Below are 16,906 nucleotides of genomic sequence, written 5' to 3'. Positions count from 1 at the left end.
AGGAACCCCAGCATCCACTACGGACTCCGAGAAATAGAATTATCGGTAAGTAAATTCTTATTTTCTCCTACTTCTGCCACCGGCTCCAAGACAGACCTTTACCGGTCTTTCCTTTAGATTTTTACCGTGCCCTTTCAGGCTTCCGATTCCACACGGGCGATATCTCTGTCGCCAGGGGATCTCAGAAAAAAAAAAAAGCTGAAGCAGAGGTTCAGCATCCTCGGTCCAGTCTGATTTTACATCATCCTATACACACACTAAAGGTCAGACTTTCCTACCACCTGGAGGGTCCCAGGGTAGACGCAGGTCAGTGGAAGAAGGCTTGGGCGGTTACAGACTAGATTTGGGAGTACAACCGTCTCGGGAGTCCCTCGGCAGGGGTCGGCCGATTTACGATGACAAGAGAGTCATAATGCAGGCGGCGCTCCATATGCTTCTAACCGCAAAGGGTGTTGATCCCTGTTTTTTACATATCATTTGAATCGGGACAGTTCTCAGGCCTTTGTTTTCTTTTCACGTTCCGAAGCCAGTTGGCTCGGCCAGGCCTATTCTGGCCTTAGAATCCTTTCAGTCTGTGATTGCTAGTTGAACAAGAAAGGGAGTTTTACGCGTCCCTTATCTTCAGGGATGCCTGTTTACTGATTTCCGTTGGGTTTCCTCATCGGGCTTTACTCAGTCGCATTACAGGATTCTCATTTTCACTGTAAGTCCTTTTCTTTCGGTCTCTCTACCGCTCCCACAGGGTTCAGGAAGATCACAGAATAACTCTTTTTCAAGGGGTTGACGTTGGTTCCCTAATGGGACAATCTACTGCTACTATCCCACTCTGTACATTACGTGGCTTCTGAAGATCCGATTTATGCTCCTCATAAACGTTTTCTCAACAGGGTCCGTCGGAGGATTTTTTCCTCCCTCTGTACCAGGTACTCTATTTCTTCAGTCAAGCTGCGACGCAATGAGTGGTCGCCTACATTCCCCTCTGAGCGGGGGACAACAATCTTCTTTCCAGATCAGGCCACCAGGTCAGACTCCTGGGTGAGGGAACATTCCCCGGAGTTTTGTCAGCTGGTCTGCTGTGGGCGGAGATTTCGAATCGACCTCAGGGCGTTCTGACTGACTCTCTAACCCTTTACTACTCACCGACGTGAGCTCTGGTGGCAGTAGCCGAGGATGCCCTCAGGGCTCCTGGGAGTTTCTGGTTATTCTATCCTGCCTCCTTTTCTATTTCTACCTCACTTTCGGTAACACAGGAGGAGAATATGCGTGCTAGTCCTCTCCGTGGCTATGGTTGGGCCACCCATGACTTGAAGATGCGGCTACAACTGTTGTCGGTAGAGGAGCCTTGGCTCCTACCTCGACTGGACTGTCTACTTCAACAGGGTCCTTTTCTTTGTTCAATCTTACACTGGTTTCATTTAACCGTGTGACTGTTCACGAGCCCTCAGAAGGGAGGAGTTCCCTAGTTCGGTTAGGCCTACTAGGCCCCGATTTCAGAATTCTGTTACCTCTTCTCGCTTTTGCCACTTTTGGAAAGCTGTATGGGACATAATAAGGATAAAAGGGGGTTTTCCCCTTCTTTCAGTTACCATTCAGCCGTAATCTTTGGTTTCTCTGGGAGGTTTTGCTCCGCTGCGCTTCAAACCACATTGACCTGAATTTTCGGTCCCTGCCTTTTTCGGTTTTCTTCCAAAAGAAATTAGCCTGGCGCCCGTAAGTTCGGGCTCTCTTTCAGGGAGTACTCTATTAGCAACTCCCCCGGCTGAGCTTCGGCCTCAGCGGTCGTTTCTCCCAAAGGGCATGTCCGTTTTTCATATAAATCTGACACTAGTGTTTTTCAGTCCTCTTTGACTGTTGTCAGGGCTCGCTGACTTTCTCTACAGAGGTCTCTTCGGCTATTCGACGAAGGGTTTTTTCTTCTTTATTCTGTACGATGCTCCCGTACTAAATAGCCAGGGTCCCAGCATATGCTGGGCTGTTGGATACATCTGACCATCAGACAGTCTTCTTGGCGGTTGCTCGGGAGCCTCCGTTTTCCATTTCAGCGCACTTTACGTGCGTGGTGGGACCTTCGTGGGCAGCTGCCCGTGGGGTCTCCATGAATACTTTATGTCGCGCGGCTACTTGGTCAGACCGACATTCGTTTTGTCAAATTCTACAAGTTTGACACTTTTGCGGCCTCTGCATCTCACTTTGGCCGAGCAGTTTTACAGGACTCTCAGCGCTCTCCCACCCGTTTTGGGAGCTCTGGGACGTCCCCATTGTAACTACGCTCCAGTGGCCCCTAGTGGATGAAGGAGAAATCAGGATTTTGGTACTTACCGATAAATCCCTTTCTCCGATTCCACAGGGGCCACTGGACGCCCGCCCAGCGCTGTTCCTCCTTGTTTTTTGCTTAACGATTTGCAGATCACCATATGACTGCTTGTTGGGTTCAGGCTAGCCGGTTGTTTGTTAGGTTCTGTTCCAGTTTGGGTTTGTGTTATCCTGGGTTACAGGGCGTCATTAACCTCCTCTACCTTACGGTTTGTTTATTACAGCTCTCCTCGGGCACAGTTTTACGTAGACTGGCTTGGAGGGGAGATAGTAGGGGAGGAGCTAGCCACAGTGTGAGAATTTTAAAGTGCCAGCTCCCAATTACTGCCTACTATTTCCCCATTGTAACTACGCTCCAGTGGCCCCTGTGGAATCGGAGAAAGGGATTTATCGGTAAGTACCAAAATCCTGATTTTATTGTCATTTTGTTCAGTTACATTTTCAAGTGTACATACTGGTCTTTCCTAAGATACTGGGGGAGGAATGCATCAACAGCAAAATTCGGGTAAAGCTCTGAAAATGATGTTTTCTGAGATTTGACCGCATTCCCCATATGCATCAAGTTCCAGAAAGCTCATCTTTCCAGAGCTTGGACCCAATAAGTCATACTATCTGTAGATGGTGTAGCCCAGGCCTGGCCAACCTGTGGCTCTCCAGCTGTTGTAAAACTACAAGTCCCATCATGCCTTGCCACAGTTTTGCTATTAGGGAATGCTAAAACTGTGGCAGGGCATGCTGGGATGTGTAGTATCGAAACATCTGGAGAGCCACAGGTTGGCCAGGCCTGGTGTAGCCTAATAGAAGCCTATGGGCTTCTCAACACATTATTCCCTGAGAGGTATCCAATCAGATCCCTCCCAGTGGTTCACGCATAAATCTGGAAGTCCCTATTTCTCTATCGTCAAGGCTACGGGATATTGGACCCATGGGGTGAGCAGGAGCTGGCACTGTAGCTTTAAAACATTACCGTCTTCCCCCTATAACCCCCAGAAGACCAGATCGTTAAGAGCCCATAGGAGTGGGGCATGGTTTCGGGTAGGCCCATTTTCTTATTTTTGATAGTGACTTTTTCTTTTTACTTAGTCCTGCTTCTGGCTGTGCCGAGTGTGAGTGCTAAAGTTGGCTTGCCACTATGCAGCATGGGGGGGAGAGAGCTTTCTCTGTGCTGGCACCCTCCTGCTGTGTGTCAATACAGAACGCTGCATGCTGATGGTACTCAGTGTTTACCGGACCTCTACTGCAGGAACACAACGCGGGTAACATTGGCACCTCTCCTCTGCTGCCTGGGGGTGATCCTTTCCTGGAAAGTTAAGTACCCTGTCTTATTATTTTTTGTCTTATTACAGCGCCTTAGTGAAGCTGTTTTGCTAGTTATTTATAATCTGGTTCCTGTTTCTCAGCACTGCAATCAACAATGTCTGGAGAGTACATGGTGGACAAGGCAAAAGCTGGCAAGTCTAAAGGCTCTACCATTGCATATTCTTTACTTGTTCTCAATGTCACGTTAAACTGCCCTGTGGACAGCAGGACTCTGTTTTGTGTGTGCGCTGGTGGTGCACAGGCAACGGGGGCACTGCGTCTACTGTGGTAAAGCCGCTGTGGACTCGGGCTCTGGGCCAGTAGGTTTCTGATTTGGCCAGGTTGGTGGCGCTTACAGAGGGATGACCGGCCTCAGCCATCCTAGTTTCGTCAGTGCAGGAGCGTTTACTTAGCCGGCATCTCGTCCCCTCCAGGCTTCGTACCATGCAACGTACGGTGGCATGATTTTATAAAGTTTGTTTATTTTGACCAATTCTTTGAAAATCCAAGACTGCGTTTCAGATTCATGTCGAGGAGGACGGTGAAACTCAAGAGGAAGTCGTTTTTCTCATTGCTGCAGTGCGCCACTCTACTGCTTAGATATGGATTCTCAAGCTGAGGTGGTCCATTCAAATGTTTGCTCAAGAAGCTTGTTACATTCCCTTGTTAGGATCGTTCTGATCTCATTGAGGAGGCCTCAAAAGTGCTGGATAAAGTTTTTCATTCCTCGTAAGGGTGCGTCCCATTTATCCTGACCAAGTGGGAGCTGCCTCCGAAGGTTTTGCTCATTGTCTTTTTTAAAGATATGATGTATTCAAAATTGGTAGGTTGTCTCACATACGTTTTTATGGGCTCTAAAGTCATTATCCAGCCTTTGCTAGCCTCGACATGGGTGGTTCGAATTATGGAGACATAGGAGGAATAGACTCATCGCAGGGCTTCAGAGTGATTTCGTCCAAGGATTTCCCACTGGACTTGGCTGAGCAACTTCACTTTGCGGATAAATGTGTGAGAGACCATGGACTGTACTCCAGTATATTCCACAGTTTTGGCTACAGCCATCTTGGCTCAGGGGGCCCTTTGGCTCCGCGCTTGGAATGCAGATTCAGAATCCAAATGAGTTGGAATCTCTACCTCTTGGTGTGGCCGTTGTTTTTGGGCCTGAACTGGATACTATTATTGCCCAAGCTGCCAGTGGAAAAGTACTTTTGTTCCTGTGACTGCCCCGAAACAGTGGGGTCCTTGTTTCAGAGCATTTTGCTCTTCCTTTCAGATCGTGGTGGCCACTAGAGGTCAGTCTGCCATAGGCCGTTTCTACTCCCAACAGGAGTACAGCTCCTAAAGGCAGTTTTTCTGGTGCCAACAGGTGCTCTGAGGCCAAGGATCCAGAGTAGTCTATCGCCTGACGGAGTCTCTCTTTACCCAGTCCAGTCAGAGAGCGCTTGCTCCAGTTCAGTGACCATTGGGTGGAGTCTTCAGATGCTTGGGTGCTGGTCATCAGTTCCAGAGTTTACATTATCGACCTCAGGGTTCTGCCACAGTGGCGTTTGGGCAATGGTTTCAGTGACAACATTTTAACAGAAACTAGGGTTTTTACTTGCCCTCCTGTGTGCCTATTTTGAATCTTCATGTCATGAACATCAGGCAGTGGGTGGATAATTTTCTAAGGGACTCTCTCCGATCAGTGATCCACAACATTAAGGCCAGCAAATGTTTGGCCTCACTAGACGTCAAGTACACTTTTCTTCATATTTCAGTTTTGGGCAGGTCATCATTCTCTCCTCCGTTTTGTAGTAGGAACGTATCACTATCAATTCCAGGCCCTGCCATTCCATGCGGAGCAGACATCATTCAGAGCCGACATCATGCCAGAGATGGCGAGCTTGCTGTGCAAGGAAGGAATTTAGACAATCTACTCATGAAAGCCGTTTTTGCTACGCAGTTACAAAAGAACCTGGTACAGGTACTTTCAGGGTCATGGCTGTATCCTAAATTTTGATAAGTCTCACCTTATTTTTTGTCAGTGCCTATTGTTCTTGGCGGTGATTTTCGATACCCTCTCTACAGCGAATAATCCTACCAAAGTTAGGACCCTCAAGAACTTGTCATCATTCTCTCCATTTGTGGCTAGTTTCCGATCAACTACTCCTCAGGCGATCCTTGTTTACTCTGGATTGGGGCAAGTCTCTTCCAATGGGGGTGTGGTGACATTACGTTTTCTAAGGCCTTTTGGTCACTGTCGGCTCTGAACAATTTTTCTGGCTCTCTTTGGGGCCCAGTCTGTCCCAGCTGGCAGGCGGCCGGTGCATATTCAGTCTGACAACGCCACTGCTGTGGCACATGTAAATCTTCAGGGCGGCACCAAGAGTCAGGAACAATGGCAGTGTCGGCCCAAATTCTTTCCTGGGTGGAGGCCTTTGTTCCGGTGAAAAATTGTGATGCGCACTTCCCAGGCAGAACCACGTTTCTCCTTTGGGAGTGGTCACTCCTCCATTCAGATGTCTTCCAACAATTTGTTCAGAAGTGGGGCCTTCTGGAGTTGGACTTCATGGCATCTCGTCATAACTTCAAGGTTCCGCGGTTTGTGCGAGATCCAGAGATTTGATGGCTTTCGCAGTGGATGCCCCGACAGTTTTGTGGGACTATCGTATGCTTACTCCAATCCCAATGTTACATTGGGTACTAAAGCCGATTAAGGATCAACAGGTGACAGTGATACTAGTGGCTCCAAACTGGCCACGCAGGATCTGGTACGCCGACTGTCTCAAATTGTCGGTAGGTTCAGATGGTGTCTTCCACTACGGCCAGATCTGCGCGAGGACCTTCCTTGGCTGGCTTTAACGGACGACCGAGTTGTCACAAAACCGCGGCTTTCAGCGCTACCTAGCTGTGCTCTGTCTTACCTCCATTGCAAGACCTGGTGTGCTCTGTCATCTGTGCAGTCTTCTGGCATCCTGTGTGGTCAGCTGCTACGCTGTGCTTTCCCTGTCAGCGCCGATGGATCCGGCGGCCTTAGCAAACTTCCTAGGCCTTACCACGCCAGAGTTCCCTCCAAAATCAGCTATGGACGTCGCCATGAAAGTTCCTGGTCAGCTGACCTTCCTGGACCCAATCTGGAATCATTTCCTCGTCAGGTGAATCCCTCATACAGTCAGCAGTAAGCAAGAGGTATAAATTCCAGGTCCCAGAACTGGCAAGCTGTCAGCTCTTTATCTTTCAGTCTGTATAGAGCTGAATATACAGCTGTAATTGACTAAGTACAAATCCCATCTCGGTACTAGCTGACTCCCTGGCTGTTCTTAAAGGGCCATACCACTATTTACATATTAGTGTGTCCAGGTGCATAGGTGTGCCATCCCAGTGCATCTAAAGACTGTTCTGAATACCACCGCGGCATTTGCCTTGCTGGTTCCAACCAGGATTCGGAAAACCTGCATTGCTGACACCACACAGCATTCTCAGAAAACCTGTGCTACTGGTTCCATCCAGCACTTCGGAAAACCTGCCTTGCTGACTCCACGCAGCATTTTAGCAAACCTACTCCACTGGTTCTGTCCAGCATCTGGAAAACCTGCTGTGCTGGTTCCACCCAGCCTTCTTCCAATTTGTCTGCTGGTAACTCCCAGCATTCCTACTGCTAGTCTTCATAGACTTTCCATTCTCAGTGACCATCCAGCTACCCATTGCACTTGGGGGTTCACGCCAGCAGTGTTTCAGTACCCAAATAGCTGGTCACTTCCTCTCCTACGTTCCTCAGCCAACTGCCATGTCTGCATTAGGAGATTGTATCTTAAGCCTGCGCAGTTCTGTCCACAACTCTCAAATCCAGACCCAGAAACCAGACCTAGATCAGGTTCACAAATAACTCCAGCCGTGACACGAGCTTTTGAAGGCTAAAGATTTTTCTTTCAGTAGTCCGTACTATGCTGCGGGCCCGGAAACCGAAATTTGTAGGAATAAACAGAACAGGACAATTGTCCCTAGCTGTTATTCTTCCGGCGCTGATAACAATTAGTAATAGTGCATCAAAAGCAGCGGAGTAAGACAACTAGCTAAGTTGCCAACTGTATAGAAAACAAAAAGAAAAGTGTATACTCCGCGCTATATGTACACTGTATCAGATTAATCTATAGTGTGCAGTCTGTCATGTAGAATAACCGGCTTCGTCACACAATTACTACAGTATATGGAAGATCTACATTTTGTGGTCTGAACAGACTTTTCTTTATACAGGGCTGGTTGCGTATTCAACCACCTATTGTCCCCGGATAGCACCGTTTGATCTAAATCTGATCTTCTCTGCTCTCCAGCAGGCTCCATGTGAATTTTTGGATTAAGGAGACCTTAATGGCAGAGGTTCTCAAACTTGGTCCTCGTGGGCCCACACAGTGCATGTTTTGCAGGTAACCCAGCAGGTGCACAGGTGTATTAATTACTCACTGACACATTTTAAAAGGTCCACAGGTGGAGCTAATTATTTCACTTGTGATTCTGTGTGGAGACCTGCAAAACATGCACTGTGTGGGCCCACGAGGACCAAGTTTGAGAACCTCTGCCTTAATGGGGTAATTCTGAGTTGATCGCTTGCTAGCAACTTTTTGCTGTGCTGCGATCAGATAGTCGCCGCCTATGGGGGAGTGTATTTTTGCCTTGCAAGTGTGCGGACGCATTTGCAGCCGACGGCACAAAAAAGTTTGTTGCTGTTTGAGTAGCTCTGGACTTACTCAGCCGCTGCGATCACTTCAGACTTTTTGGTCCCGGAATTGATGTCGGACACCGGCCCTGCAAACGCTTGGATACGTCTGCGTTTTCCCCAAACACTCCCAGAAAACGGAAAATGGTCAGTTAACAGCCATAAACGCCCTCTTTCTGTTATTCACCTTGCAATCGGCTGTGCGAATGGATTCTTTGTTAAATCCATTGCCCAGCACCGATCCTCTTTGTACCCGTATGATACGCCTGCGCATTGCGGTGCACACGCATGCGCAGTTTTGCAGCGTTTTAACCTGATCGCAGCACTGAAAAAAGTTGCTACCGAGTGATCAACTCGGAATGACCCCCTCAAGTTCATTACTTGGAAGCTGGTTTTCTTTATGGCCATTTCCTCAGTTCAGCGTGTTTCCAAGGTGGGGATTTTGACTTGCAGGCCACCTTTTCTCATATTCCATGACAATAGGGTGGTTCTCTGTACGGTTCCTACATTCCAGTAGAAGGTGGTTTCTGCTTTCCACTTGAACCATCAAATTGTCTTTCCAGCTTCTGCTCCATCGACTGCTTCCCGGGACCTGGATGATCATGCTCTGTTAGACATTGTACGAGCCATGCGGATTTACTTTGACGAAACTTCCTCCATCTGTCCAACAGGTTTACTACTTGTTCTTTACAATGCACAAACACGCGGTTGGCTGGCTCAATGCAGACCATTGTGTATTGGATCGTCTCAGTCATCTCCCAGACCTATTCTAGTGCAGGGCGACAGGCACTGGACTGGGTGTCTGTGCATTCCACTAAGCTTTTGGTGAGCTACTGGATGGTGTGTCTGTTGAGCAAGACTGCTGGCTGCTACCTTGTCCTCTGAACACATGTTCGCTCATTTTTACAGTTTTCATGTTTTTGCCAACTTTAGATGTACAGTTCTTTGGTCAGGCAGCCTGAGCGTTCCATCCCCTGGGGGCTGCTCTTGAACATCCCATGATCCTGTGTCCTCTAGCCTTGATGATAGAGAAAAGGGGATTTTGGGTTATTTACTGTTGAATCATTTTCTCTGAAGCTGTCTGTGAACACTGTGTTCCCTCCTTCACGCTCAGTTGTGCTGTTTTTTGTCTCTGACAAGATTTACCTACTGTCCTGTTTTATTCTTGTTTCACTTAGGTGACTGCTTCTGCTTGCTGGGCTCTTTTGAAGTTGTACCAGCCTTCTGGTAATTGCATGGGGAGGAGCCAATGTGTTAGAGTTGCAGTAGTTAAGTGCCAGCTGCTGGTAACCCATTGGTCCAGTGTAGTCCAACCTGACTCGGAGAAAAGGATTCAATGGTAATTAACAAAAAAATCCCCTTATCACAAAGGAGAGCTCTTATTGGGAGAGTGGTCCTTTCAGATTTTACTCTCATTTGTACAAGCATATCTCGTTACTAAACGCCACTATGCTTACAATCAGTGGCAGGATGCATCTCACGCAAAATGCTATACTCGATGCATACCGCCCTGGTTTCTTATATGAAAGTACAGTAGAGGTAATTAAGGTTGCTTGCTGCCCAGCACAATTTTGTTTCTTACTTTGTGGTATCAGCCTCTGTCCCTAATAATGTTTGCCTTCTAGTCCTCCATGCCCAAGGACCTGGCACCAATAAGAAATTAGCTGCACAGTCTTGTGCCCTGTCAATGGTGCGCCAGTTGTATCACTTGGGAGTTATTGAACCATACTCAGAACAAACGAAGAAGAAGGAAGAAGGAGCTGTGAGTTACACATAGCAAACAAATGACTAGTGTAATAAAAAAAAAATTTTTTTTGGGGGGGGGGATCCGTTTGAGGCACATGGTTATTTCTGATTATTTATAAACTTTTTATTTTATTTTATTTTTTTATCTTGTTGTGAACAGGTAGTGCCATACGATGTGAAGCTTAGTACTGATGACAAAAAGCAACTACTTGATGTTCTTAAAGAGCTGAACATTGAGTTACCCAGTCCTGTAAGTATGTTTTCTTCAATGGGGTTTTGTTAAACGCAGGGCTGCAAAACAGAGCTGAAGTCATCAGAGGAAAACTCTGCCCTCTGTTTCTTTGCCTCTCAAATATCTATTGTCCAGATGTTGTAAATGAAAGCTTAAATGTTTTAAAGAGTTCGCAAATAATGTGTGCAACTTGTCCATGTATGTATGCCTGAAAAATGCTAAGAAGGAGTTCAACTAAATATATTACCTACAGTTTCCGACACACAATTACTGCCAGCAGGGACTGGTGGCAGAGGAGGAACTTGATCTCTTGCTGGTGTGTAGTTACCTCATTCGTCTCTGCTATGTCCAAGCCACAATACACAATACATTGACACTATGGAGAACCCTTATGTGAAAGAACTGTAACTGTATTTTTGGCAGTTTGGATTCTGGCACTCCATGGTGTGTGTGCATGTACAGGTTATGTCTCCCATATCCAAAATGCTTGGGACAAGAAGTGTTCTGGATATCGGCTTCTTCTGTATTTCTCTTACGTCCTAGAGGATGCTGGGGTCCATATTAGTACTATGGGGGTATAGACTGGTCCACCAGGAGCCATGGGCACTTTAAGACTTTAATAGTGTGGGCTGGCTCCTCCCTCTATGCCCCTCCTACTAGACTCAGTTTAGATAATGTGCCCGAAGGAGCCGGTCACAGCTAGGGGAGCTCCTAGAGCTTCTTTGGTTTTATTTTATGTTTTAAGAGTAATAGGCACAGGGAGGCTGCTGGCAACAGCCTCCCTGCTTCTTGGGACTTAAGGGAGAGTAGTTTCCAACCCTCAGAGGTTAATGGCCACTGTCTCCGCTGACAGGACACTGAGCTCCTGAGGGTGTTGATCGTTAGCCCCCGAGGCGACCGCTCACTCCTGCAGAATGTCCCCACCCCCTAACAGAACCAGAAGATCACAGTGGTGAGTATGTCACCGGTGACTCGACAACCGGGGAGCCGGTGGGTATGGCGGCAACAGGGTGGGAGCGCAGTACTGACACTGCGCTCCAGAGGCTCAACGGTACACAGGTGCGGCGCTGTGAGGGGCACCCTGGGCCAGCGCTATACTCTACAAAACTGGTCAAATTTTTCACATAACCATCTCCAGGGACTCTGTGTTTTGTGCTGCAGAATATTTATCTTCTCCAGAGGAATTCATTCCATGTACACAGGAATGTAATATTTTGTCTCAGCCTTCCGAAGCCGAGCCCCAGTGGGTAGCTTCTATTAAAGGAATGATATCCCAGATTTCTACGGGTGGTCTTCTGTATGCCGAATGTCGGGATCCCGGCGCACAGTATACCGGCGCCGGAATCCCGACACCCGGCATACCGACAAGTATTCTCCCTCGTGGGGGTCCACAACCCCCCTGGAGGGAGAATAAAATAGTGTGGCGCGCGTAGCGCGGCGAGCCCGCAAGGGGCTCCTTTGCTCTCGCCACACTGTCGGTATGCCGGTGCCGGTATGCTGGTCGCCGGGAGCCCGAGCGCCGGCATACCATACTACACCCATTTCTACTAGGATTGCGAATTTTGAGACTGAATCACAGATTTTAAAACAATCTGGAGGTTTTGTCTGGTTTTGTCCCCACTACCTCAAAATCCCCTGGTGTATCCAAGAAAGGTGCGCTTGCTCAGATTATGCAGGTCGACACCGACTCTGACATGGCAGAGGGTGATGCGGATATGTAGGGAGGTGAGGCTTCCCTGGCAAGAGGGGTACAACTCATGATTGATGCTATTAGGGATGTTGTTACACATTACTGACAGACCACCTGAACAGGTAGCGGAGGCTTACTTTACAGACAATAAGAAGGCCTCCCTGACCTTACCTGCGTCTAAGGAATTTAACGCATTATTTGAAAAATCTTGGAAAATCCAGAGAGAAAATTCCAGATTCCAAAGCGGGTTCTTGTGGCTTTTCCTTTCCCTGAGGCTGATGGGAAAAAGTTGGAAAACCGCATATAGTAGACGCTTCTGTATCTAGACTGTCTAAAAAGGTGGTTTTACCTTTCCCGGGGTCTACCGCTTTGAAGGAGCCAACAGACCGCAGTATTGAAACTATGCTCAAATCCATATACACTGCTTCGGGAGTGGCGTTAAGAACCACTATTGCCTGTGCATGGATTTCTAAAGCCATAGTAAAGTGGTCAGGCACATTACTAGAGGACTTAGATTCTATGGATAGAAGTGACATTGAATTGTTTTTACGTAACATACAGGATTCTGCGGGTTTTATGGTGGATGCCATGAAGGACCTGGGTAATCTGACTGCAAGGACATCGTCCATGGCTGTCTCAGCACGCAGGGGACTCTGGCTACGCCAATGGTCTGCAGACGTGGAATCCAACGAGAAGTGTGGAGAACCTACCCTTCACAGGTCAGGCTGTATTTGGGAAAGCATTGGATGCGTGGATCTCCACGGCGACCGCTGGTAAGTCAACCTTTCTTCCCTCAGCCTCTCAGACAGCGAAGAAACCTCTGTGCAGTTCTTTCGGTCTGCAAAAGCTAAAAATTCCAAGACTCCTACCACTTTCTTCAGAGGTGGGCGAGCAAAATACCAAAAACCAGCACCGGCAGGCTCCCAAGACCAGCAAATTGCCTCTGTGTCCTCAAAATCCTCAGCATGACGGTGGACCTCCTTGCCTGGAGAACGGGCAGGTGGGAGCGATGCTCAGACGTTTGTCACGTCTGGGTGTAGTCCGGTCTGGATCCCTGGGTACAGGATATTGGGGGTCATTCCGAGTTGATCGCTAGTGAAAAATGTTAGCAGCGCAGCGATTAAGTGAAAAAGCGGCACTTCTGCGTATGCGGCACAGTGCGCACGAGCAATGTACTTTCACAACGGGCGATGTATTTTTACACAAGGTCTAGCGACGCTTTTCAGTCGCATTGGCAGCCGCAGAGTGATTGACAGGAAAGGGGCGTTTCTGGGTGTCAACTGACCGTTTTCAGGGAGTGCTCGAAAAAACGCAGGCGTGCCAGGAAAAACGCAGGAGTGGCTGGGTGAACTCAGGGCGTGTTTGTGACGTCAAATCCAGAACTGAATGGTCTGAAGTGATCGCAAGCACTGATTAGGTCTGGAGCTACTCTAAAACTGCACAATATTTCTCTAACGTCCTAGAGGATGCTGGGGACTCCGTAAGGACCATGGGGAAGAGACTGGCTCCGCAGGAGACATGGGCACTTTAAGAAAGAATTTAGTTCCTGGTGTGTACTGGCTCCTCCCTCTCTGCCCCTCCTCCAGACCTCAGTTTGATTCTGTGCCCAGAGGAGCTGGGTGCTTTTCAGTGAGCTCTCCTGAGTTTGCTGATAGAAAGTTTTTTGTTAGGTTTTTTATTTTCATGGAGCTCTGCTGGCAACAGACTCCCTGCATCGTGGGACTGAGGGGAGAGAAGCAGCCCTACTCTCTGAAGCTAGGTCCTACTTCTTAGGCTACTGGACAGCATTAGCTCCAGAGGGATCGGTACGCAGGATCTCACCCTCGCCGTCCGTCCCAGAGTCGCGCCGCCGTCCCTCTCGCAGAGCCGGAAGACTAAAGCCGGGTGAGTATGAGAAGCAAGACTTCACAGGCGGCAGAAAACTTTGTGATCTTCACTGGAGGTAACGCACAGCACTGCAGCTGTGCGCCATTGCTCCACACACGTACACATACTCCAGTCACTGTTAGGGTGCAGGGCGCAGGGGGTGGGCACGCCCTGGGCAGCATTTGGGACCTCATTCTGGCAAAAGGGGGCGGGGCTTCTCCCTCAGCACTCACCAGCGCCATTTTTTTCTCCACAGCACGCTGAGAGGAAGCTCCCCAGGCTCCCCCCTGCTGATACACGGTAGAAGAGGGTTGAAAAGAGAGGGGGGTCACATAATTAGGCGCAAAAAAAGTATATAAACAGCAGCTACTGGGTTAACATTAAGTTACTGTGTTATTCCTGGGTTATATAGCGCTGGGGTGTGTGCTGGCATACTCTCTGTCTCTCCAAAGGGCCTTGTGGGGGAACTGTCTTCAGAAAGGATATTCCCTGTGTGTGTGGTGTGTCGGTACGCTTGTGTCGACATGTCTGATGTGCAAGGATATGTGGGAGAGGAGCGGGAGCAAATGTGGTGTCTCCGCCGACGACGCCGACACCTGATTGGATGGATATGTGGAAGGTTTTAAATGATAATGTAAATTCCTTGCATAAAAGATTAGACAAGGCTGATGCACTGGGACAGTCAGGGTCTCAACCCGTGCCTGATCCTATATCGCAGGGACCGTCGGGGTCTCATAAGCGCCCAATATCCCAATTTGTTGAAACAGATACCGACATGGATTCTGACTCCAGTGTCGATTACGGTGATGCAAAGTTACAGCCAAAGTTGGCTAAATCACTCCGATATATGATTATAGCAATTAAGGAGGTTTTGCACATCACAGAGGAAACCCCTGTCCCTGACACAAGAGTTTATATGTATAAGGGAAAGAAACCTGAGGTAACTTTTCCGCCCTCACACGAACTGAATGAGTTGTGTAAAAAAGCTTGGGAATCTCCAGATAAAAAACTGCAGATTTCCAAACGGATTCTTATGGCGTTTCCTTTCCCGCCAACGGACAGGTTACGATGGGAATCCTCCCCTAGGGTGGACAAAGCTTTAACACGCTTATCCAAAAAGGTAGCCCTGCCGTCCCAGGATACGGCTACCCTCAAGGATGCTGCTGATCGCAAACAGGAGGGTACCCTGAAGTCCATTTATACACATTCAGGTACCTTGCTCAGACCGGCAATCGCGTCGGCCTGGGTCTGTAGTGCAGTAGCGGCATGGACTGATACCTTATAAGAGGAGTTTGATACCCTAGATAGGGATACTGTTTTATTGACCCTGGGTCATATTAAAGACGCTGTCCTTTATATGAGAGATGCTCAAAGAGACATTAGTCTGCTGGGTTCTAGAATAAACGCTATGTCGATTTCTGCAAGAAGGGTCCTGTGGACTTGGCAATGGACAGGTGATGCCGACTCAAAATGGCATATGGAGGTTTTACCTTACAGGGGTGAGGAATTGTTCGGTGAAGGTCTCTCAGACCTGGTCTCCACAGCTCCTGCTGGAAAGTCAATTTTTTGCCTTTTGTTCCCTCACAGCCTAAGAGAGCACCGCATTATCAAATGCAGTCCTTTCGTTCACAAAGAAACAAGAAAGTCCGAGGTGCGTCCTTTCTTGCCAGAGGTAGGGGCAGAGGAAAGAAGCTACACAATACAGCTAGTTCCCAGGAACAGAAGTCCTCCCCGGCCTCTGCAAAATCCACCGCATGACGCTGGGGCTCCACTGGCGGAGTCGGGGCCAGTGGGGGCGCGTCTTCGGAATTTCAGCCACATGTGGGTTCACTCCCAGGTGGATCCCTGGGCAATAGAAATTGTGTCTCAGGGTTACAAGCTGGAATTCGAAGAGGTGCCTCCTCGCCGGTTTTTCAAATCGGCCCTACCGTCTTCCCACCTAGAGAGGGAGATAGTGTTAAATGCAATACAAAAATTGTATCTTCAGCAGGTGGTGGTCGAGGTTCCCCTCCTTCAACAGGGAAGGGGTTATTATTCGACCATGTTTGTGGTTCCGAAACCGGACGGTTCGGTCAGACCCATATTGAATTTAAAATCTCTGAACCTATACTTGAAGAGGTTCAAGGTCAAGATGGAATCGCTAAGAGCGGTCATCGCCAGCCTGGAAGGGGGGGATTTTATGGTGTCACTGGACATAAAGGATGCGTACCTTCATGTCCCCATTTATCCACCTCATCAGGCGTTCCTAAGATTTGCGGTACAGGACTGTCATTACCAATTTCAGACGTTGCCGTTTGGTCTCTCAACGGCTCCGAGGATTTTCACCAAGGTAATGGCGGAATTGATGGTGTTCCTGCGCAAACAGGGTGTCACAATTATCCCGTACTTGTACGATCTCCTCATAAAAGCGAGATCAAGAGAGCAGTTGCTGAACAGCATAGCTCTTTCACTGAAAGTGTTACAACAACACGGCTGGATTCTCAATATCCCAAAGTCGCAGTTGGTTCCTACGACTCGTCTGCCTTTCTTGGGCATGACCCAGAAAAGGGTTTATCTTCCGAAAAAGCCCAGGAATTTATGACTCTGGTCAGGAACCTTTTGAAATCAAGACAGGTGTCCGTGCATCATTGCACTCGAGCCCTGGGAAAGATGGTGGCCTCATACGAGGCCGTTCCCTTTGGCAGGTTTCATGCGAGGACTTTCCAATGAGATCTGTTGGACAAGTGGTCCAGATCACATCTACAGATGCATCGGTTGATCACCCTGTCCCCCAGGGCCAGGGTGTCGCTCCTGTGGTGGCTGCAGAGTGCTCACCTTCTCGAGGGCCGCAGATTCGGTATTCAGGATTGGATCCTGGTGACCACGGACGCAAGCCTCCGAGGTTGGGGAGCAGTCACACAGGGAAGAAATTTCCAGGGTCTTTGGTCAAGTCAAGAGACTTGTGTGCACATCAACATCCTGGAACTAAGGGCCATATACAACGCCCTACGTCTAGCGGAGGCCTTACTTCGCAACCAACCAGTTCTGATCCAGTCAGACAACATCACCGCAGTGGCTCATGTAAACC

At 48.5% G+C, this 16,906-nt stretch overlaps 1 protein-coding gene across 2 annotated transcripts in view; it reads left to right on the top strand.

Moving 5' to 3' along the window:
- LOC134957687 (ATP-dependent RNA helicase A protein-like) overlaps window positions 1-16,906 on the top strand; it is a 699,701-nt gene that overhangs the window by 131,886 nt on the left and 550,909 nt on the right. For both annotated transcript variants that reach the window (XM_063939766.1, XM_063939767.1), the window contains exons 8-9: window positions 9,931-10,067; window positions 10,212-10,301. In XM_063939766.1, coding sequence (XP_063795836.1) covers window positions 9,931-10,067; window positions 10,212-10,301 — 227 coding nt within the window. The remainder of the gene's footprint in view (window positions 1-9,930; window positions 10,068-10,211; window positions 10,302-16,906) is intronic.

Source organism: Pseudophryne corroboree, chromosome 9 (genome assembly GCF_028390025.1).
Source record: "Pseudophryne corroboree isolate aPseCor3 chromosome 9, aPseCor3.hap2, whole genome shotgun sequence".
NCBI lineage: Eukaryota > Metazoa > Chordata > Amphibia > Anura > Myobatrachidae > Pseudophryne > Pseudophryne corroboree.
This window is presented reverse-complemented; position numbering and strand designations above follow the sequence as displayed.